The sequence below is a fragment of the Gopherus evgoodei genome, chromosome 3, assembly GCF_007399415.2.
Source record: "Gopherus evgoodei ecotype Sinaloan lineage chromosome 3, rGopEvg1_v1.p, whole genome shotgun sequence".
Classification (NCBI taxonomy): domain Eukaryota; kingdom Metazoa; phylum Chordata; order Testudines; family Testudinidae; genus Gopherus; species Gopherus evgoodei.
This window is the reverse complement of record NC_044324.1, coordinates 159,424,095-159,446,941: the sequence shown is the minus strand read 5'-3', so window position 1 is coordinate 159,446,941 and position 22,847 is coordinate 159,424,095. Positions and strand designations below refer to the sequence as shown.

Below are 22,847 nucleotides of genomic sequence, written 5' to 3'. Positions count from 1 at the left end.
TAAAAGAACACAAGGCGGCGATGTGAGTTAGGCACCGCGTAGGGCAGCTCAGGTGCCGGGTGAGAGGGCAGGCCGGGGGCCTGCTCCCCTCCCCCCCCGCTCTGACATGCCAACCCGGCAGTCGGCTTGGTAGCTGCTTGCGCAGAGTGCGTCGGGGGATCCCCGTGCGGCAGGGAAGGGGGCGGGAGCTGATGGGGTGACCCCCGGCCTGGGCAGGAGTGTGGCTGAGGAGCCCCCGGGCCCGGGGCTGCAGCTGAGCGGGGTGGGGTGAGGTGGCCTCGCCCCGGGCCCGGGGCTGTAGCCGGGGAAGGGGCTGGCGCGCTGGTGACTGACTCTGCTTTGCTGCGCAGGTGCCAGCTTTGTCCCTCGCAGGGAAACAGGCCGGTGGGAGCCAGGGCAGAGGATGGAGTTCGAGCTCATGGAGAGCGACATCCTGGAGTCGTTGGAGGATCTAGGGTAGGTTTCCTTCCGCGGGATACACACGTGGGACCGGCTGCCCCCTCTCGGCGCACCCAGCCAGAGCTGCGCTCGAGCGGGGGGAGGTGGATCTGCATCTGGTGGGTGACTTGACAGTTTCTGTGAGGGGGGTTGAGGCTGAAAACTCCTTGTGCTCGTGTTTCCATGTTAGCTCCGGGTGGCCAATGTGACACTCGCCTATTGTTCCCTCGTCCATAGGCACATGTGAGGGGCTCCTCTAGTGGCAGAGGGAGAGGTGGGGTTTAGGGATTCAACTTCTTCAACGGAAAATCGTTGTTCTAGAAGAAACTTGACTTTACAGGTTTTGAAATGTCCTAGAAGCAGGCCTAAAAGAGCTTTCTTTCTGCAGGAGAATTTTTCTGCTGTAGTTCAGCATGTCTGTTGTGTTCTCAGACTTAGTTGTCAGGGTCATGGTGTTCTGTCTGTTGATGGTACTTATTTGAATTCCAGGAGTGCAGTATCTGAGGGATGGTCTACACTGGGAACTGTGCATTGTAATCGCTACATCTCTCAGAGGTGTGAAAAATTGACATGTGTGAGAGACATAGCTATACTGATCTAACCCTGATGTAAAATTCTTCCATCAGTCTAGCTACCAACTCTAGGCCAGCTGGATTGCCTATGCAGATGTGAGAACCCCTCCCATCTGCGTAAGTAGTGTCTACACTGAAACATTACAAGGAGCCGCTGCAGTGTTTTCAGTCATCACTTATCGTTGCAGCATCGAGTGATGAGAGAGTACTATTATACCCATTTTACAGATGGGGGAACTGAGGCCTAGATAGACTGAGGCCCAAGGTCATACAGGAAGTCTGTGACAGAGCAGGGAATTGAACATTGGTTTCCCAAGGCCCAGGGCTAGTGCCCTGACCAGTGGAGAATCTTTCCTTTCTAGTTGAATTTTTAACGAAGGATGCCTTATTACAAATTGTTTATTAGGCACTGAAGTTAAATAGATGTTGTTAAAAACAAATGAACCAAACAGCTTTAAAAAGTTAAATATGTGGTTAAAATTCCCTTCTGCTTTAAGTTACTTAGCTTTCATTCCCTTGAGTCTTGTGATGTCATCACTTAATTAGTTCTTTGATCAACATATGCTTTCATGCTAACAGGGGAGGGAGAAGCAGAAGTAAAACCTTTCCTTCAGAAAAGAGAGGAAAACAAATATGTAGGCTCTATACATTATGAAGAAGAATAAAAGGGGACAAGACAATTTTTCCTTTTTCAGGTCTTCTTTATAGCACGCTGGGCCAAATTCTTTATTCAGGGAGTACATTGATTTAACTTTCAATATCAATAGGAGGTTACACAGATGTAATGGAGGGCAGAACTTGGCCCAGTGTGGCTTTATTGAGCCATCTAAACTAAACAAAAATGCTGTCAAACATGGATTACAAGAGGCTGCAGCAGCAGAAGTACAGCAACCAGAGCAGGGACATTACTGGAGGGAAGAGGAGCAGAAATGTGTGTGTTATGGAGCATGGGGAGGCAGAGATTGAAGTTTCAGTCAGCAACCCAGAGATTGGATTGCTAGCTAAAGAGCTGCAGGAGTGGAGCCAGATTATGGAAGAGATGTTAGCTGGGATGGCATTTCTAGGGAAGGGGGAATTGCTAGGAGAATCAGAGGGTGGGCCTTTCACTTGATAAGCTGCTTAGGCCCTAATCCTGCAAAGATTTACTCATGTGTGTAACTTTACATCCTGTGAGAAACAACCCAAATCTTTGCAGGATGAGAGCCCTCCTATGCTGGTTGAGACATCTGTCATCTTTGACATCTATCAAGAGTTGACTGCACCAGTTGTCAAAGTAGACTCAGTCATTTGAGGTTTTACTTCTTCAAGGTATCAGAGTAACTTCAATTGTTTTTGAGGTTTCTTTGATCCCTTTTCAGACTGTTTTGATGTAATATACCCATCTAGCACCTTTTATATTTAGCAGAGTACAAACATTAATTTGTGCCTTTACAGGGTTAGGGGGAATTGTTCTTTTGTTGTCCAGAAAACTTATCTTCTAAAAGCAGCAAATAACTAAAACGTGTTGCATTTAGAGTTGAATAAAATTCAACTTTGACATAGTGCATACAACTGCCATGGTAGAATTGTGCCTGCTTATGCCAGGACTGAATTTGGCCCATAATTCTCCATACAGAGACAACTTTTCACCTTATTAATGTCCATTTTTAAGTTTACATTCAACAGAAAATTATTCCTCCTTCATTACTTATATAACATCTATATCCAGTGTTTCTAATTTGCTTTGTCTGGCAACCTAGTAAAAATATGGAAGTAAATGACATTTTGGCAATAAAAAAAGGAGGTAGGCAATAGAACAGTCAGGCATTAGTTACTCAGCATATTATGAAGCAGTAATTCCAGAGAGGTACTTTAGAATTGCAGAAACAATAGATCAATAAAGTAATATCTATGATAGAAGTTGCACTCCAAATTTTGGTAGCATTGCTCCAAATGAAAACATTTTGACTCCTGTCACATTTGTTTTACTCAAACATTTTTATTGTCCTGTTTCCTCATAGTTAAACTCATGAATTTTTGTGACATTTCCCTGTATCTTCAACACTTCAGATATAATGGTGATATTCCTTACACGTGCACATAGATGTTTAAAAAAAAAAAAATCTGTAGCAGAATTCAGTCACAATCTAGATGATTATTAAGTTGTGCTTTTAATTTTGCTTGTCAGTTACAAAGGTCCATTGTTAGAAGATGGAGCGCTGACTCAAGCAGTCTCTGGTGGAGCCAGTTCCCCTGAATTTACAAAACTCTGTGCTTGGCTGGTGTCTGAGTTAAGGCTATACTGTAAACTAGAGGAAAATGTGCAAGCTACTAACAGTAAGTAACCACAGTCCTGAGAACAAAATTGTGCAGTTAATGCACTTTTATAGATATGTGTTCCAGATTTGGGCTGCCAGTAGAGTAATGTCTGCATCCTATCAGTTTTTGGATGTTTTCCACCTCATTTTTCAATGACCCAATGTGCATCCAACCGAAGCTGAATTCGTTGTTGGGATGAACTTGCTACTTAAGTTATTTTTTTCCTTTAACTGATTTTCAGAGAGGAGTGTGTTCAGTTATTGAATACTTTCTTGTTTTTGAAGGAAACAAAGTTTTATTAAAATTTCAAAATAACTTTTTTACAACTCTTTGAGCATCTGAGTTATTAAATTATGTTTAAAATTCCACAGTGGATGCTCTAATAACTAGAGATTTGCCTCAATTTCCTATTTACTCTTTATTGTCTTAAAGGGAAGACAAACAATGAATTATAAAATGCTCTGTGGGGGAGGACTTGGAAATCTGAAATTTGTCAATTTTTTAACTTTAATGGGGAAAAATTAAATGAAACTTTCAAGAAAATTTTTAAAACAATTTTGAGTTTTTAATAAGCTCTAATTCTGGCATTCTTCAGACTTACTTTATGTATCAGAATGCATATTTTATCTTTAAAGGGTATTCAAAAGAATTCTGAGTATTTGTGGAATTGTATACACTTTTTAAGCTATTTTTGTTACAAGTAACACCTAACTCTAATATTTTTCTTTAATTTTTCAGTTACAGACTTTTCTGTATTTTCCATTTGTTTACTTTGTACAGTAATTTTCTCTGGTAAAATTAATTTTCCCTTTTGTTAATGAAAGCATTTAACACTTCAACATGAGACTTTTTTTTTTTAAGGGAAATATAAAACCACACAGATTGGCAAATGGACTCTTAATGTAAAAAGAGAGTTTTAACTTGTAATCTACTCACTGTCCCTATATATCTTTTTGTTTCTCAGTGTCCTGTCTCTTTCCGTTTTTTCCTGCTGTTCCTTTTTTCAATATTTTCCCTCATTTCGTCCTCTCTTTAGTGTGTTCATTCCAATAATTCTCTTCTCCCTATATTTTATTAATTTTACTGAGAATACATTACTAATAGAGGTAGTAAAAGATCTTGTATGTTATAAGGTTCCCACTTTAGGGGCTGAGTAAAAATAGAACTAAACTGGATCTTCATGCCTGTTCCTAAATTCTCAGGAGCTTGGGCAATGTAAAGGTTTATATATTTGTAGTGCTAGTAAGTGGTATCCTAATTTTGTCTGGTTTGGGCTTATAATAATATTTTCAAGTTGATGTCCCTTTTATAAATGCTCTAATTTTAAACTTTTTTTTCTATTCACACTTTGTATTTTACTTAGCTTAGATGATGATAAGCTATCTTAGGCCTGGTCTACGCTAGGGGCTTAGGGATAGATCTAAGTTACACAACTTCAGCTAAGTGAATAACATAGCTGAAGTTGATGTACTTAGATCGATTCACCGTGGTGAGTTGACTGCAGCTTGCCCCCCCACCCCCCGTCAACTCTCCTTGCACCTCTCCCTGAGCTGGAGTACAGGAGTCGATGGGAGAGTACTCGGGGATCGATTTATCGTGTCTAGACTAGACATGCTAAATCGATCCCCACTGGATTGATTGCTGTCCGCTGATCCGGCTGGTAGTGAAGACATACCCTTGGTTTCACTCTAGTTCTTGGGCTCTAGCACAAGGAAACACATCTTTTGTCAATCTAAATGTTGCACCTAAGCTACTTCATTGTCCCTCCTACTAAGAAAAAGTAAGTAGGTGAGGATCATAACTGTAAACTTAAAAGGGGTAGGCTTGTGGTACTCTTGACCTTTCTTATCCCGCAATTCCTAATTATTCACTAAGAGTACTTCAACCAAAATCATCTAAATCTAAGATGCCTATCGCTCTGATGTTTAAGTGACACTAAGAGTCCATACAGATTCCAGATCAGGGTCTGTGATATCATTAGTTCCAACTTCTTTATATGGCTACTAAGTGAAAAGTTCCTAGACTGGGAAAGAAAGCAAATGGAAATATAATGTGCAATCACTGAGAAACTACTTGTCCTCAAATCAGTCATGCTGAGTCCCAAGCTTTGAAAACCCAGAGGACATCTGTGGCTTTCACCCACAGCAATATTTTCATTTTGATACTTCTTTAGCATGAATAACTCTCTGCTGTAGCTACAAATTTTTTTTAACCAAATCATCATGGTCTCCAAAGTCCTATAGTTCCTAATTAATTTATCATCACAAAATCAGGAAACTAAATATTTGAATTGCTTAAACAAGTTGCTTTTTTAAAGGTCCAAATGAAGCAGAAGAGTTCCAACTTGAAGTGAGTGGTCTACTGGGGGAAATGAACTGTCCATATGCATCACTAACATCGGGAGATGTGACAAAACGCCTTCTTAATCAGAAGAACTGCCTCCTGCTGCTCAGTAAGTGAAAGGGAAGATTTTTACAGAGGCTTGCTAATGCAAAGATTCCCGCTCCTGTTCATTTTTATGATTCTGAGACAGAATAGTGGTGGTATTGTTCTACTTGTTTCCCTTAAAAGCAGTGAATAATTTTTCGGTAATTCTTAAGAATTTCAGTTACATATTTTCTGTTACATTTCAAAAGGAGGCCAAAATCCAAACAAAAGAATAGAAGAAGTCACATTACACTGCCAAGTCTTAACATTTTTTACCAGCCACTTACTAGTCAGTATCTAGTAGAAAAGATTTAAGGGTGGGAGAGCACCTGTGAAGACCAGGGGCAATGACCTGGTGAAAAGCCTATTGCATTCATCTCTACAAGATGCTGGGAAGAGGGAAGCATGTTGAGATACCTATCAGGGTAAAGCCCTTGAACTTTGCTCAGAGGGTTCGCTTTTTGTATCGGATTCTGACTGGAAGATCTGTCATCAGTTTGAAACCTCTGTCATGGCCTTCAACCTGACACTTGGGACAGAGTGCATAGGTGGTGGATGGTTAAGAACTTTCTCTCTTCCACACCCCTAAAACCTATCTCAAAGCCTGACTTTTGGGGAGAGGAGTAGCCTCTGTTTTTCTGTGTCAGCCTCCTCCATAAATAGCCCCTGTATCTTTTTCTGCTGTTTGGAAGCAGCAGAATAAAATGACATTCTTAATTTCTACGCAGTATCCCCATTGTATTTTGGAACACAAAAACTCTAAATTACTGTTGAGTTTTCTAAGTGAAATTAAAGAGAAAATGTACCGTTAAATATGTCTCATTTTAATTCAAACTTTAAAAATTATGGGAATCACAAACTAAGGTTACATATTCAAATCTGACATTTAAACATAATGCTGAATTCTTATACATAAGCAGACACTTCACAAGATTCTGTTTGTTTATGGGGTTGTTGGTTTTTTTTTGGGAGGGGGTGTAAATCCCTGATTTGCAGTATGCTGTCTTCATGTGAAAAGCTTTGCAGAGTTCTCTACAGTCAGCTTCAGCATCAGTTCCTGCTTTCTTTACAGTGTCTTCAGCTGCGATTGTTTTAACTATTTCCCATTCCTAGCTCCCCAGTTCCTTGGATGATCTCCAATCCTGGTTCCCCTGCCAGTCTTTCATTTATACCTCTAGCTTTCCCACTTTTTGACCCAAGACTTTAGGGAGTCCTATCAACCTGGTTGTAAATCCATATGCTAGCCTCTTCTTGTTTTTTTTCCCCATGTTCCCGATCAACACTGCTCACTCTGCAAAGGCCTTACAGGGGAAGAGCCATGCTCTGTTAGACCAGGGGGTCGGCAACCTACGGCATGTGTGCCAAACATGGCATGCAAGCCGATTTTGAATGGCACGCTGCTGCCTGCCGCGGTCCTGGCCCACAGCCGCCCCCCCCCCCCCCACACACAAGGGAGAACAGAATCTTGGTCCTGCAACAGCCAAGCTTCTCCCTTCCCCCACTTCTTCCCCTAGCGTGCTGCTTTCCTGCCCCATCTCCTCTCCTTCCCTGTGCCGATCAGCTGATGGCCCTTGCGAGGGGGAGGGGGAAGAGTGGCAGTGTACTTGCTGCTCCGTACAGGAGGCAGAGAAGAGGTAGGGACGGGGCCTTGGGGAAGTGGGTGGAACAGAGCATATCCCTTCCAGCCCCCTACCATGAGCTGCAGGGGGCTGGCAGCACCCCCACAAGCCGAGCACCCTAGACCTCTACCCTGACTGTGGAACCCCCACACACACCCAGACTTCTGCCCTGCACCCCCAACACACCCCCAGCTCTCTGCCATGACCCCTGAACCCCCCCAGCCTTCTGCCCTGACACTTGAACCCCCACACACACCCAGCCCTGACACTTGAACCCCCACATCTCCCACACCTCTGCCCTGAACCCCCCATACACCCCAGCCCTCTGCTCTGAGCCCTGAACCCCCCCCCACACCCAGCCCTCTGCCATGCACCCCCCCACATCTCCCAGCCCTCTGCCCTGACCCCTGAGCCCCCCCAGCCTTCTGCCCTGACCCTTGAACCCCCACACACCCAGTCTTCTGCCCTGCACCCCTCCAGCCCTCTGCCCTGACCCCTGAACCCCCCTACACCTCCCAGCCCTCTGCCCTGACTCCTGAACACCCCCTTCCTGCCCCCCGTCTGGGGTCCTGACTGCTGGCCCCTTGCCAGCTGGCGTCCCGGCCGCAGGCCCCACTCAGCCCACTGCCAACCTAGGTGAACACAACCCCAGGCTGGCAGCGAGCTGAGCAGGCTGGCGGCGTAAGAGCAGCATTTTAATTTAATTTTTAAATGAAGCTTCTTAAACGTTTAGAAAATCTTGTTTACATACAACAATAGTTTAGTTATATAAGATAGACTTATAGAAAGAGACCATCTAAAAATATTAAAATGTACTACTAGCACGCGAAACCTTAAATTAGAGTGAATAAATGAAGATTCAGCACGCGTCTTCTGAAAGGTTGCCGACCCCTGTGTTAGACGTATAATAAAACCTGCTGGCGTGGGGCTTCTCAGCAGGACTGCCAGTTGCCACAGATGCCTCTGCCTTAGAGCTTTCCCTTCTCAGTGGTCCCATCAGGACCGCATACTCCTACCCAGTGATTGTTATAAATATGAGCTGTCTTTGGATTCAAAAATTAAAGTCCGAAATCTTTCTAAAATGTTCTGTTTGTGCCTTTATCACTTATAAGTACACCTCTACCCTGCTATAACACAAATTTGGATATAACGTGGTAAAGTAGCACTCCGAGGGGGCGGGGCTGTGTGCTCCAGCGAATCAAAGCAAGTTCAATATAACGTGGTTTCACCTATAATGCCGTAAGATTCTTTGGTTCCCGAGGACAGCGTAACCTCGAGGTAGAGGTGTACTTTAATTCTTAGTAATTTTAAAATTGCATGTATCTTACTCCTGAAATCTAATTTTCTTACCCCAGCATACCTCATCTCAGAACTGGAAGCTGCCAGAATGCTCTGTGTGAACGCCCCTCCAAAAAAAGCACAAGAAGGAAGTGGTAGCGAGGTCTTTCAGGAGCTAAAAGGCATTTGTATTGCATTAGGCATGTCCAAGCCTCCAGCCAACATAACTATGTTCCAGTTCTTCAGTGGAATCGAAAAAAAAGTAAGATCCAAAGGAACAAAAGTACAATATTAGAGGAATATTGCTTTCATTTAAATTAGCTCCATTGCCTCTTGTGAAACTTTTCTAGCATTGGGGGATTAATATGATTTACAGAATGCGCTATGAGTCACAAAGAAATTGCAGATATTAAAGGTCTTCTTCATTGTTAAGACCTGAGGTCAGGGTTCTGTATATCTTGCACAAAGGCTTTGGCTATCTTATTACCATGAAAGGTTCTGTATCCTTTATGCTGCTGCGGGTCTTTGAGTCATCACCTGCTGCTGGTGTTTCTCAGAACCACTGAACTTGGGTCTTGGCAGGTAAGTTAAGGAGAAACTTGTTTTTTATTACTACTTAGCTATATAAACAACTTTTTAAAGGGACCTATCATCTTGAAATCTAGTCAGTTAAAATTATTGTCAAGTGAACTCCTACTCTAGAGTCCTGTTGTCATTTCTTGTGACTTTAATTACATTTGCCTTATTTAAGAAAAAAAAGTGTGTTCTCACCGTGTTGCTCTTTGAAAGAGTAAAGGGAAAGCTGACTATCTGGGGGAAATAGTGAAACTGAATGTGTGGTCAAAAACACAAATGGGGGGGAAAAAAGGAAAATATTTGTTCTTATAGTAATAGTGTTTTTTAAACAAAAATGTAACTTTCTTACATTATCTGTTCCTTAAAGTTTGCATAATTACTAAGGTCTCAGAACCCCCTTTTAGAAGCCTTTTATGAATTTCTACTTCAGCTGAGTCAAAGTTGCTAGAAAGTGACTCCTTTAGAAGTCTTTTGAAAGAGAATTTGGCTTTCCAAACTTGTTTTCTGGCAATTGCCCTAATTTAGGAGGGGAAAGATAGTGTGGACTCAGGAAATCACAGTTCTGTTGCTGGCTTTGTCGTGGATTTGAGACTTCAGGAAAGTCGGTTTAAGATCCCTGTGTCTCCATTTTCCCATCTGTACAATGGAGAAGATGCTTTATCTCACATGGATGAACTCTTTAACATTGGCAAAGTTTTTTCTGATGGAAGGTTCTCTATAGATAATTCTTTGTATTTATGTCTGTATGATCAGAATCTTTTATGTAAAAATGACATACTAGAGTTCATACGTTTAAAAAATTTCATAATTAACTTTCCTTTCACTTTGTTGCTTGGTTCACAATAACGGTCAACACTAAGTCTATTAAGCTTAAAAGGATACTGTTAAATCAGTTTAGGCCCCAAAGTCGTCGTCTTGTGAAAACAGACTGAAAGCCTAATGGGATGTTTCAGTGAATTTTTAAAAAAACGTTAAGCAGAAATTTATTTTTCAGGGAATTTGCAGTGTTTGCAGTCCAAACCTTGGTAGTATTTAGAAACCAAAATGTGAAGCTGCTTAGATACTGACTATAAACAAAAGTGAAATGTAGTGGTCAACTTTCTTTGACAAAATCTGAATGAAAGACAAAAACTAAAATAGCATAAGGAGTGAAAAGTTTAGACTTTACTATACAGTGATAATAGTAACACAGAAAAGGAACCTAGAGGTTTTCTTGTTTGTAATATGCAAAGTTTAATCTGACAATGTAGCATCTGAAATAGAGCTGTATATTCTCTTTTGTGCATTCCAAAGTCTCTACTGTTGGAAATCAGAGGTTGCTGTAGCTGGCAATCTTGTTAATCATGCATATGACAAATATGCAGCTTGTTTAAATCAACCATTAGTTCTGCTGTTCTGGATATATTGGGGTTTTTGAACTACTAAGCAAAACAGATAGGAATTGGCGATGTGTGTAGTAATAAGTAGCACTTACAGTCATAAAGAATGATTATGAAACAGACAGGTACCTAGAATTATAAACTTAGAAATCTTTCAGTTGACATCCAGTTTTCCAGAAACTTCTTTGGAACGGCATTTTGTAAATCAGAAAGATATTTACGTGCAATTCTGATGGTGGTAAAGGGCATGTTCTGGCACGGACAGAGATGGGTAGGAAAAGTTTTCTAAATTTATAAGAAGCCCAGGGTTGCATTTGCCACTATATTGAAAAGTGAAAACAGCTTTCTTGAAATGGTTTGTACTTCATGAAATGTACAAATTACCATCTGGTAGGAAACCATATGCAAAATGTAAAACTTAACAAGGAAAACAAAGAGTTTGGATAAAGTATCACTTCTTTCATGAAAGTGGCTTTATTTGGGATGTGACTTGCAGAGTCACTGTTCACCTACAGTTTCCATTGATTTCAGTGGGAGCTGCAGGTATTCAGCACCTCTGGGAAACCAGCCCTTACATTTTTGTGGGCCACTGAAGAGAGTATTTGCATAAATTCAGAGACATGACTTGCAATAATGGAAAGAGGCAGTTTCTTTGTGACTTATTGACCCAGTTTTCCTCCAATCCAAGTGTTTTATCCCATTTCTATACCTGTGTTCTTAGTAGTTTTGAGATAGGAAAGATGGTATAGTAGCTGCATACAAATTATTTGATCAGCATATCATTTAAATAAACATGTTGAAGAATTATTTTTTATTACAAGAGGGGCCCTTTTTAGATCCTCTTTCCATGAAGTCTTCATATAAAAAACATTCTGGAATTGAGAAAGCTATGAAGTAATTTTTATATATAGGATAGTTTCTGTGTTTAAAAGGGAAGTAGATCTCATCAAATGTATGATTGTCCATTTTAATCACAGATGTTTCATATCTCTGAGGTCATAATGCAGTCTGATCTTTGTATGTATTTTCTCTACCTTTTATCTAAGATTACTATATTGCTTATAACAATAAGAGTTAAGAATTTTCAGACACGTGATTGAGATGTGATTGGATCTTTATATAGCACAATGTATTTTGGACGGTTCTGTATGAAAACAAAGGGCCCCCCTGTGCTTCCTATATAATGCCAAGTCCCTCCCTCTCTAAATCTGATTTTTGAAAAACAGTGTTTATGGCCACTGTAGCATGTTCACAATATATTTTATTACAGCTAAAAGAAACCTTAGCAAAGGTTCCGCCTGGCCATGTTGGAAAACCTTTACTGAAAAAACCATTGGGACCAGCTCATTGGGTAAGGAACCAAGTGTGTAAGAGACTTTTTGTCTCCTGTGTCTGGTAGCATTACCAAATACTTTGTGGGTTGGTTTGTTTGTTTGGTTTGTTTGTTTTGTTTTAAATCAGTTATCTTGAGTACAGACTCCTAGCAAAAAATAGACAAGAATTCCCTTTAGCGCAAAATGTCTGCGTTTTTGCCCTAGCAGGGACCATTGCTTGCCACCCTGGGAAGCCATAATGTTTCCAGTGGTATCTTGTCTTTTTTTCTGATTATGAATCAGAAAGGAACACTTGTTGCTGCATGAGGCTGCCTTGTCTCTGCTGCATCATAGGCTCTAATCAAGATCCTTATACAATATTTCAAACAATTATCCAAGTACTGTTTTTTATTCTTAGCACCACATCTCTTGTCTTAAAGACACCCATTTCAGTTCTGAGGAGCTGGGGACTTCAGACTCCCTAGCACTTGAGGGTGTAAATCCTTGCATTTCTTTGAGTTTATACCTTGTTCATATTTTTCTCCTCCTTCCTTGTTTGCTTTGGAAATACTGGAGGAAGCAAGCCAGCAGCTTGAAAAAAGTGCCAAGTTTCATACCTTGTGAACAACATTGAACACTGTGCCGATAGGAGGCTGTACTTGGGCTGCCATGAAGAAGGTAGAGCTTTCATGGCCGTCAGGGAAGCAGTGTTAGCAGCTGGGGCTTGCATTTGAGCCCCAATTCCATGACTGGAGAAAATTAATAGGTAGATAATTGTGTGCTAAAGTCAAATCTGTGTTTAATATCTGAATATGTTTATACCATTGAGTCTATCATTTATTGTTGCAATTAGAAAATAACCTAGTGTGTGTGTCACACTCATGAATCTTCATTTCAGGAAAAAATTGAAGCAATTAACCAAGCCATAGCCAATGAGTATGAAGTTCGGAGAAAACTGTTAGTGAAACGTTTGGATGTAACTGTGCAGTCGTTTGGCTGGTCAGATAGAGCTAAGGTACAAATTGCTTTCTATAAACATGCTGAACATGCAGATCACTTATGCTTTATATAAAATATCTTTTGAAAATGACATTCCTTTCACTTAATGGAAAACATCCCCTGATGTAATATTTTTGGTTTATGGATTTCTGAAGTTTACTACTGAATAAATTGACTACAAAATTCTGTTTAAAACTGATTATTGTTATATGATTTAGTAACTACATATGTGCCTATAACTATGTATAGAGAGCAAAAAATAAAGTTAAATGGATAAGTAGAAGAAAAAATACCAGGGATGAGAGGGGATTGCTAATGTGGCAGTGAATGAGAAATCTAACAATCTGCCATTAGAACCAAGATTAGAATCTCTTCTTTCCATTGTTTCTGAAGAATTATGTTAGTGAATCCGCCTTCTGACCACCTCTTTACTTAGTACCAAAGTCTGTGCTGTCCACTGAAGCGATGACTTTTCCCCAAAATCAAACTGCATCTGCAAGCCCAGATCCCTAGATACATTATTATGTAAGGCTGTCTTGAATGTTTCCATGCACTGCAATCTGCTCTGTCATTCTGGCTGTTAAATAATATTTTGGTATATATTTATGTTCTTAAATTGTACCATGGACCGTGATGTGACTTCAACCCCTTCTGAAGTTAATTGGGTATGATCATTCTGGTTTCCAAACTATCTGATCTCCCGTATGACAAAATTCCAAATATATTGATAGCTAAAATTAGGAATGATTATTTTAAACATAGCATGACAAGCATTATAAATCCTGGCTTCTGAAATTATCACTGTTGTCTAAACAAGGTCCATAATGGTGCAGTCAGTTAGCACTACCACATAAATTAGGTGGCCATCAACGTAGGTGAGTTTCATAGCCAGATGAAGTAGAGTCACATGTCCAGTGTCTTTTGACTAAATAAGTTACTTAAAAATCAAGATCTTAAAAATAAATTGTTCTGTATTTATCTTCTCTCTGGTTTGGGATCCTCTACCATCACACAGAGAGAGCTATAGGTGTTGCACAAGTGATGGAAGGGAGGGGGGATACATCACGTTTCACTGACAAACATGGAACAGCTGTTTAATACTTCAAGTGTTTCAACAAAAACTGAAAGTGAGCAGTGAGTTTTGGACTGTGTTAAAAACACCTGGGGACTGTGGCTGTGTTATGGTTTTGCAAACCTGCCTTTTTTTTTCAAAAGAAGTGTCTTGCGGGGGCTCCAAGGTTTGATCAGCTGTTCAAATGTAGTTCAGGAAAAGCTAGTGGTGTTCTCTGTATTTTCAGTAGAAATGTATTGAAAGAGCTGTTATGACGGCAACGAGGGATGACTAAGGACTATGTCTGGGCTGGGGAAATAGCATGGACTGCGTGTAAGCTTGCAATTAAACTATGTAGGGAAAACCATGTGCACAGTATTTAAGCACTGGCAATATGTTATATTTAAAATTTATTCTCCTAGCAACTTTCAAAGATATGGAATTAATTTTAAAATATGAACTTTTAAAAACTCTATTTAATAATTTCATTAAGAAGCAAAGAATGCAGTGGTGGTAACTAATTGCTTAATTGTACAGATAAAAACTGAATAGATTTCACATTTGATGACAAATGACCTTGTTTTCTTAGCTGACTTGCATTATCTTATGTATTTGAGATTTGTAAGGTTAAAGAAATAATTAGTGCAAGAATGCTAAAATATTATGGCTGCTCTGTATATTGAATGTGTATTCACCTCAAGGTTAGCTTCATACAAGAATAGCTTGGGAAAAAGAACAGGAGTACAATACAAAGCTTTTCCATTTTTGACCTACAATCCATTGTAGGTCAAAAATTGAAAAACTTTGAATTGTAGGTCAAAAATGGAAAAACTTTGTATTGTACTCCTGTTCTTTTCCCCAAGCTATTCTGTTCTTTCTGTCTTTGCTTAGTGTCAGGTAATAATGTAAGGGTGTCATTCAGTTTTGCTATCTTTATGGTAAACATTTTACCTTTAGTTGCTAATGTAAAAGTGTAAAGTTGTTTAGTTTTCAAAAAGAATATTTTACAGTGCTTTGTTTGTCCCTGAGTAACTACTTTGATCTACCCACTACAGCTCTTATCATTCCTGTTTCCTGCCTTGAAGGGGAGCTATAGGTGGGAAAACTAAAATTTAAGTCACCTTAAAGATGTTAAAATATCAGGAGTTCAGCTAGGAGAACAGCCACTCCCATCCACCTGCCTTCTCCCAGTGTTGTCCTCCCCAGACGATCCAGTGTTCAGTTACACCAACTATTCAGTACACCCCATTATTCCTTTGCTCCACACCTTTGTTATTCCCTCACTGTCCTTTATCCCCAGTTGCATCTCTGATCCTATTCAGTTTGCGCTCAGTCTTGATGATACACTAGTCAAAGCTAGATGCAGCTAACTTGTGGTTGTAGTGAGCATGTTACTTGGGAGGGCGGGGGGACCTTGCCATAGGTACATTTGGAAAGGAGGTCAAGAGAGCAAGCTGTTAATGACAGAAAGCTATAGGGGAGGATGCAAATGAGAAAGTAATAAGCTGGTATTTTCTCCCAACTGAACTTCTGACTGCTCATCTTCAGAGTGACTTACCTTTATTTGCCTGTAATCTCTCTTCTTTTAAGTAGTTTTTTAACTTTCATTACCTTGGTCAATTGTAGCTCCCCTCAAACACAGGAAACAGGAACCGCTGATGGCAGCGGAAGCAGCATGTGAACAAGAGTGGCTTCTTAGGAAAAAAACGAGGTAAAATATTCCTCTTTTAACTAAATGTTTAAAAAAAGAAAGTTACAACCTTGAAAATTGGCATTGCAAGTTACAGGGAAAGCATTTTTCAAACAGATTCTGCAACTCTTCAAAATGTCCAGGTAACCTTACCAGCCCATGCACATCTATATACCTGTAGACTATCATAATTGATAAAAACATGAATATTTTACTAGCCTATCGAACAATTTACACACACCAGGCAGGGAGAAATGTGCAAGGTTGTATCATATATAGTAACCACCCACCCTTTCAAATGAGACACTGACACACTATTTAATTAGAACGATGTAAGGAAACTAGACAGTTATGAATTTCAGTAGATAACTTGAGGACGGTGCCCAGAAGAGGTTTTTTGACCATTCAGAGGACCCATCATCAACTCATTGGTCTACTGACACTTTCGTTCCTGCCCTCTTTGGAATATACCGAGTTTGTTACCCACGGGAATTATACCTAGCAGAGAACAGGAAACAGGATTATAGCAGCAGTTGGGAAGAGTTAAATAGATTCCTATTATTTAGTACAACAGGTGACATATTTAAGAAGTTGTCATATACAAAGCAGTAAATAGCGTTGGCTAATTTAAATAACAGTTAAAACTGAGATGTTAAACACAATAGCCACATATTATCCCAATGTAATGAAATCTGATTATGGTTCAACAAACCATAACAGACCATCCCTAAAATAAATGATCTCTTTCCTTTTTATGACCTCCTACACATTGGTATTATGTAATTAGGTGCTTTACAGACAAATGAGACATCATTTCTGCTTCCGAGATCTTACAGTGTACGGACGTTTATGGCTAATTTATGACTTGAGGGATTTTTTTTTTTTAAACATTGACTGTTTAGGAATTGTGCGTGTGCAAAAGGAAAAGGAGATGTATACTATCCAAATCAATAACTTTAATTGGCGTTGTGTATTAATTAGCTGGAATTCTTTTTCTAACATAGGTAACTGATAATACTGACTGCCTACTCAAGACAAATACATAAATGCAGAATAACAAAATATCTTCTGTCACTTTTAACAATTTTCAGCTGTAACAAGAAAATGTGTGCAAAGTAACATTTTGGCAATCAGGTTAGAATTATCATACTCTTGTGACTAGGGTGAAAAAATAACTTGGCTCACGCAGTTCTTGTTACAGTAATCCTTAAATTCAAATAAAATGGTTCTGAACCATTTTGATATTCCTCTTGTATTTTAATAACGCATTTATTTTTATCTAGTTTGTTTATTGATCTGGATCTTTTGGCTAGACACTGTCACATACTGATTTCTTTAGCTAATTGAATCATTTGTTTTTCTTTTCTCCAACAGAGTCAAACAGAGAAACTGGCTAAAGTCTACCAACCCAAACGTGCCCTCTTAACTACCAAGTGCACTATTTCCATTGCTCACCTCCTGGCAGCTCGGCAAGATTTGTCAAAGATTATGAGGACGAGCAGTGGGTCTATCAGACAAAAGACTGTGTGTGCTGTTAATAAGGTGTGTCGTCAGTGACTGCTCCGAGATGGCAAATGTAACTTTGTACCAAGCTATGAACATTGTCATTTCGTTTAAAATTTTTTAAAAAGATTTTTGTCCCAATGAGAGAGTCAGTGTTTTAAACACAATAATATTCTGTATTTTTCGTCAAAGTAAATGTAAACTTGAAAATATGTGATGAGAAATTTATCTTCTTACTGCTGATCCCTATGCACCAAAGCAAAGTGCGTAGTGTATTTTGAATTAGTTTGTAATTTTAGGAATCGTAACTTCTAATATTTAGGGTCAAATTCTGACACACACACTGAATAATATCATACTCCACAAGCACCCCCTTTGTTTTCAATGGGACTCATCCTGATGTGTGATCCTATTCTGTGTGAGTAAAGGGTTCATAATATCTCCCTTAAACTCAATGTTACAGTTGCACTTGATAGTCAACCCTCACAGGGAGTGAGAAAGCCATGAGGAAGCTACTTGTATATTTGTGGTGTTATCATTTCACTATCAGGGTTGCAGGTGTTGATATTGCTCTGACGTCATTAACCTCCCATCTAGAATAAAGTGAATGTAATCATTTAATTGTATAGATTTTAATTAGATGGGGTATAAATCTGTTTGCAAAATCAGTGTTTTGCTATTTAGATTCTCATATGAGTTCTGATTAGATTAAATTTATATAGTCAAGGTGCATATTGTTTTAAGAGCAAGTGTTGCTGTGGAAAGAATATTGCATACATTAAGGAATTACACATGCTCCTCCAAATCCTTTTTTCCCCCCTGAGAATTCAGGCTAATCAGACTGACTTGTACCCTGAACTTTAGTCTTATTAACATTACATTATAGTGGATCGGTTCTTCGAAAGTTAACATGGAATGTCACCCACGAAGAACTAAAGAAAGTTCTTGTGTTTCAGTAGCACTCAGTGACTGCAGTCAGGATTGGGTTTTGTTGTACTGAACTGTGTACAAACAGTCCCTACCTCAAAAAACGTATATCTTGTGCCTATTTAGACAACAGCAAGGAGGTGTAGAAGCCAAAAGGAAAGAAGTGGGCAGACAAGGATGATAGTAATAGGAACAAGGTTGCATATACTATTCACTAGGAACATAAGATTTGCCATACTGGATTAGACTGGTGATTGCATGATATTAGAACTCCTTAAATAATCTTTTTCTTACCTTTACAGGTATTAATGGGCAGAGTACCTGACCGAGGGGGCAGACCAAATGAAATCGAGCCTCCACCTCCTGAGATGCCACCATGGCAGAAAAGACAAGATGGTCCTCCACAGCAAAGTGGAGGCAGAGGAGGAAGAGGTGGCTATGAATCATCATATGGAGGAAGAGGTGGTTATGAACAAGGGGGTCATGACAGAGGAGGGCGAGGAGGTTATGATTCGTCACATGGAGGACGAGGAGGTCATGAACAAGGGGGTCATGAACGAGGAGGTCGAGGAGGAGGACGGGGTGGTTATGACCATGGAAACAGAGGGGGAGGAAGAGGAAACAAGCACCAAGGAGGCTGGACAGATGGCGGAGGAGGCGGCTATCAGGACAGCAATTACAGAGATAGCAACTACAGAGATGCAGGTTTTCAAACAGGTGGTTACCATGGTGGCGGTGGTGGCTACCAAGGAGGTGGCTATGGAGGCTATCAGTCTTCTTCATACACAGGAAGTGGATACCAGGGTGGTGGCGGTGGCAGCAGCAGCGGTTACCAGCAAGACAACAGATACCAAGACGGTGGGCACCATGGTGATCGAGGTGGTGGGCGTGGAGGAGGGAGAGGTGGCCGTGGAGGCCGCGGTGGCCGTGGAGGCTGGGGAGGCAGAGGTGGACAGAACTTTAATCAAGGTGGGCAGTTTGAGCAGCACTTCCAGCATGGAGGCTATCAGTATAATCAGTCTGGATTTGGACAAGGAAGACACTTTACTAGCTGAGGCTACTAAATCTTACACTTCAGCAGAGCTCAAGTAATAGAAACTTAGTGTCAGAGGCCTGATCTAATGCTTCTTGAATTAGTACAAGACCATATGTGGCTGGCCAAGATCCTGTCTGGGTGAGAGGTCTTGCCTGGTTCCCATACAACTCTGATTTTGTTTTTGTTTGACTGAAATAAATACATTGCCACTCTTCACTGGGATTAACCAAACCTTAAACCAATAGTTTAGCTTTTTAGATGGAATCCCTTTGATCAAATCATTTTGTTCTGAAGTTATTACCCTCCTGTGTTTGCCTTCCATTCTGGGGGTATACATGCTGACGCTAGCAATGCTTTTCTGGTCAGACTTGTAATACACACATAGCATTGAAAATTTATTAAATTATCTTTTACATGTTCTGCATTTCTCTTTTTAAATATTCTTTAGGTGTATATGTTCCAAACGCAGTTTTGAGTATTGCTTTTGATTTACTGCCCTGTCACCTTAATCAAGAAAAGGTTTCTCACTTATGCTGTCACATACCTGCTTTCAAACTGCTTTCTAACTCATAGGTCTGTTGTATCTATTATATGAGCTCTACTGCAGATACCACATTCAGTAGCGTTATCTTCCACTAATTGAAAATTGTATCTCCTGCTCAACTCTGGAGATCTCACCTGCGGCCAGAATCTGCAAAGATCATTTTGAAACCAAGCTAAGTTGTGAACCGATAGTGTATGTAGGACTGTAGTTAAGTATAGCAATTCAGACTGACCTGCATCCATCCAAAACAAGTTGCTCCTCTTATAAACCTAATTTTTACTTGAAATCAGTTAGAAGGAACAGCAAACTGAAATCTGTTTTATGCATGAATTAATACCACTGGCTCAGCAAATTCCGGGCAATTTGTTTTGGAGGTTGCCTTTTTTTTTTTTAATTTTATTTTTTGAAGAAATGCACTACGGCCTGGAAAGACTAATTCCTGCCTGGAGGAAGCCCTTTTACTATTGCTGCAGAAAATGAAGCCTGGCTGAGTTTGATGTCTTGACATTTTTTTCCTTTACTGAAAGCCACATAATGCTTCTTGCTGGGATTTTGTGTACATAAACATTGTCAAGCTGTGAAAGAAAATGGCTGAAGGTGTGCTGTTGTATAAAAGGTGAGCAATAAAAGTATCTGTATGTTCTCCAGTTTGTTTGGTTTTCTTTAAATCATAGTAAGGTCTAAAAGAATTGTTTAGTAGCAGGACATTTATAGAGTTCCTTGCCAGGTATTTTAAGCATGAGATGAGATGAATTCTGCATCTCTTGACATTTTCAAACCAAAACTGACAGTATGCCTTTCTGGAAGTCATGATTTAGTCAGACACAAGTTATTTGACTTAATACGGGGGTAACTGGCTGAAATTCTATAGCAGGGGTTGGCAATCTGTGGCACACGTGCCAGACAGAGCATGCAAGCCGATTTTGAGTAGCACGCTGCTGCCTGCCGCAGTCCCAACCCCCCCGGCCCACTGCTCTCCCCTGCAGGGGCAAGACACAGAAGCTTGGTCCTGCAGCAGCCAAGCTTCCCCCCTACCCCACTTCTTCCCCCAGCGTGCTGCTTTCCTGCCCCTCCTCCTTTCCTTCCCTGTGCCAATCAGCTGATGGCCCTTGCGAGGGGGAGGGGGAAGAGTGGTAGTGTACTCGCTGTTCCGTAGAGGAGGCAGAGAAGAGGTAGGGATGGGGCCTTGGGGAAGTGGGTGGAACAGGGCATATCCCTTTCAGTCCCCTGCCATGAGCTGCTCAGGGCAGGGGGCTGGGAGCACCCCCACGAGCTGAGCACCCCAGCTCTCTGCCCTGAGCCCTGAATACCCCCCCACACCCAGTCTTCTGCCCTGCACCCCCCACACCTCCCACTCCTCTGCCCTGACCCCGAACTCCCCCACACCCAGCCTTCTGCCTACACCCTCCACACACCCCAGAACCTCTGTCATGACCCCTGAACCCCCCCTCACACCTCCAGCCCTCTGCCCTGAACCCTGACATCCCCACCCCCAGGTATGGGGTCCTGGCTGCTGGCCTCTTGCCAGCTGGCGTCCCAGCCACAGGCCTCGCCAGTCTGTTGCTGGCCTAGGTGAACACAACCCTAGGCTGGCAGCGAGCTGAGCAGGCTGGCAGTGTAAGAGCAGTATTTTAATTTAATTTTAAATGAAGCTTCTTTAACGTTTTGAAAACCTTGTTTACTTTACATACAACAATAGTTTAGTTATATAATGTAGACTTATAGAAAGAGACCTTCTAAAAATGTTAAAATGTATGACTGGCACGTGGAACCTTAAATCGGAGTGAGTAAATGAAGACTTGGCACAGCACTTCTGAAAGACTGCCGACCCCTGTTTCATAGCCTGTGTTATATGGGAGCTCATACTAGATTAACCTATGAATAAATGTGCTCATTTTATTTTACATCATTGTTACCTATTGTTGATCATAAGTTATAGCACCTGAATACAGCAATTCACAGCATAATGAATATAGCCGGACAAATAGTATGAATAGTCACTCACTACACTAATCAGAAGACAGAGCCAGAAGAAATTCAAATTATTCTCTGGCCACTAGGTGTTGCTATTGATACACAAGTGAAGGTCACTTCAGAAGCACCAATAAAAAATATATAGGAATCTAGGTCAGTGTTCATTCTGTTCTCCTTTAATGTATGGTCTGTACAAACAGCTCGATGGAGCAAAATGCTTGTTAGAGCAGACAGGAGCTTACACAAGCCCTTTTTTGTGAGCCTAGTAATGGATTTGTCAGAGTGTGAGCTTGGTGCTGTTAAATTAATTATGAACTTCCCGCTACAGCTGAGCACTTTCATTTCACAAATGTACAGATGGCTTCTAGAGTCAGGCAGTTTGGAGTTGATGCATTTGTTTTCTGATGGACTATAGTTCTTGGCCCATAGCAGTTCCTGCTGTCAAGTTAACTTTATTTAAAATTCTTCCCTCCCCGCTCCACCCCTCCAAATGATTCTCAGGAGGGTCTGAATAGCTTTGGATTAGCAAAAGAGTGTTGAGCCTTTCACTTCTAAGGTCACTGGTTCAGATTTGGTTCAAGTTGGTGGTCGCTACTATTCATTGCTATCTGCACTTCATTCTGTAAAATGGGTTGGTGGTCTCAACCTCCCCATTTGCAATTTGCTCCTATTTGCTAGCTGCCAAAGATGAAAGGTGCAAGCTGGGTTTGTTCACAGTAGCTTTTTTTTCCTCTTCTTTGCTCTAGCAAGAGATTACTTCCTCACTCTACTAATGGGTTAAGTAACAGGTAAGTAGGTGAATAGAATACCATATTGTTAGTACTTGTCTAGTAGCCATGGAGCTCTCAAAACAAAGAAATGTAAACAGATTAGTTCTCCCATGGCAAGGCCCGCTTATTCCCTTTCAGAAGCAAGGTTTTCACTAAGAACTGATATTTACCAACTTCTAAACTTGATATGCCCACCTGCAATATCATTTAGCTTAACTTTCCTACTGGGACCTTCAGCTTCATGAACTTGTGTGTTCAGGCTGGAATGGCATAATCAAACAAATGGCACTTGTTCTGAATAATAGTATGGAAGCTTAATCTTTAACTCTCTTCATAGCTTTAATATTTCTGGTTTCCAAAACTTATTTCTATCAAATAGATGGTGAGGAGAATCATGTTGGTAGGGTGTGTAAAAGGGTGTGAGAGTCTCTCAAGCATTAGGAGGGCAGAGAT

General features: G+C 40.7%; 1 protein-coding gene across 2 annotated transcripts; it reads left to right on the top strand.

The window, feature by feature from the left end:
* Nucleotides 1–3: 3 nt before the first annotated feature.
* Nucleotides 4–20,297, top strand: FAM98A (family with sequence similarity 98 member A). 2 transcript variants are annotated; one of them, XM_030557149.1, is made up of 9 exons: nt 4–22; nt 351–456; nt 3,178–3,326; nt 5,626–5,760; nt 8,710–8,894; nt 11,858–11,938; nt 12,799–12,915; nt 17,015–17,182; nt 18,373–20,297. In XM_030557149.1, exons 2-9 carry the CDS (start codon nt 404–406, stop codon nt 19,123–19,125), a joined length of 1,641 nt encoding a protein of 546 aa, XP_030413009.1. In that variant the 5' UTR covers nt 4–22; nt 351–403; the 3' UTR covers nt 19,126–20,297. The 2 variants fall into 2 exon arrangements, with proteins under 2 accessions (XP_030413009.1, XP_030413008.1); XM_030557148.1 differs by lacking the exon at nt 4–22 and adding an exon at nt 69–146.
* Nucleotides 20,298–22,847: the final 2,550 nt, after the last annotated feature.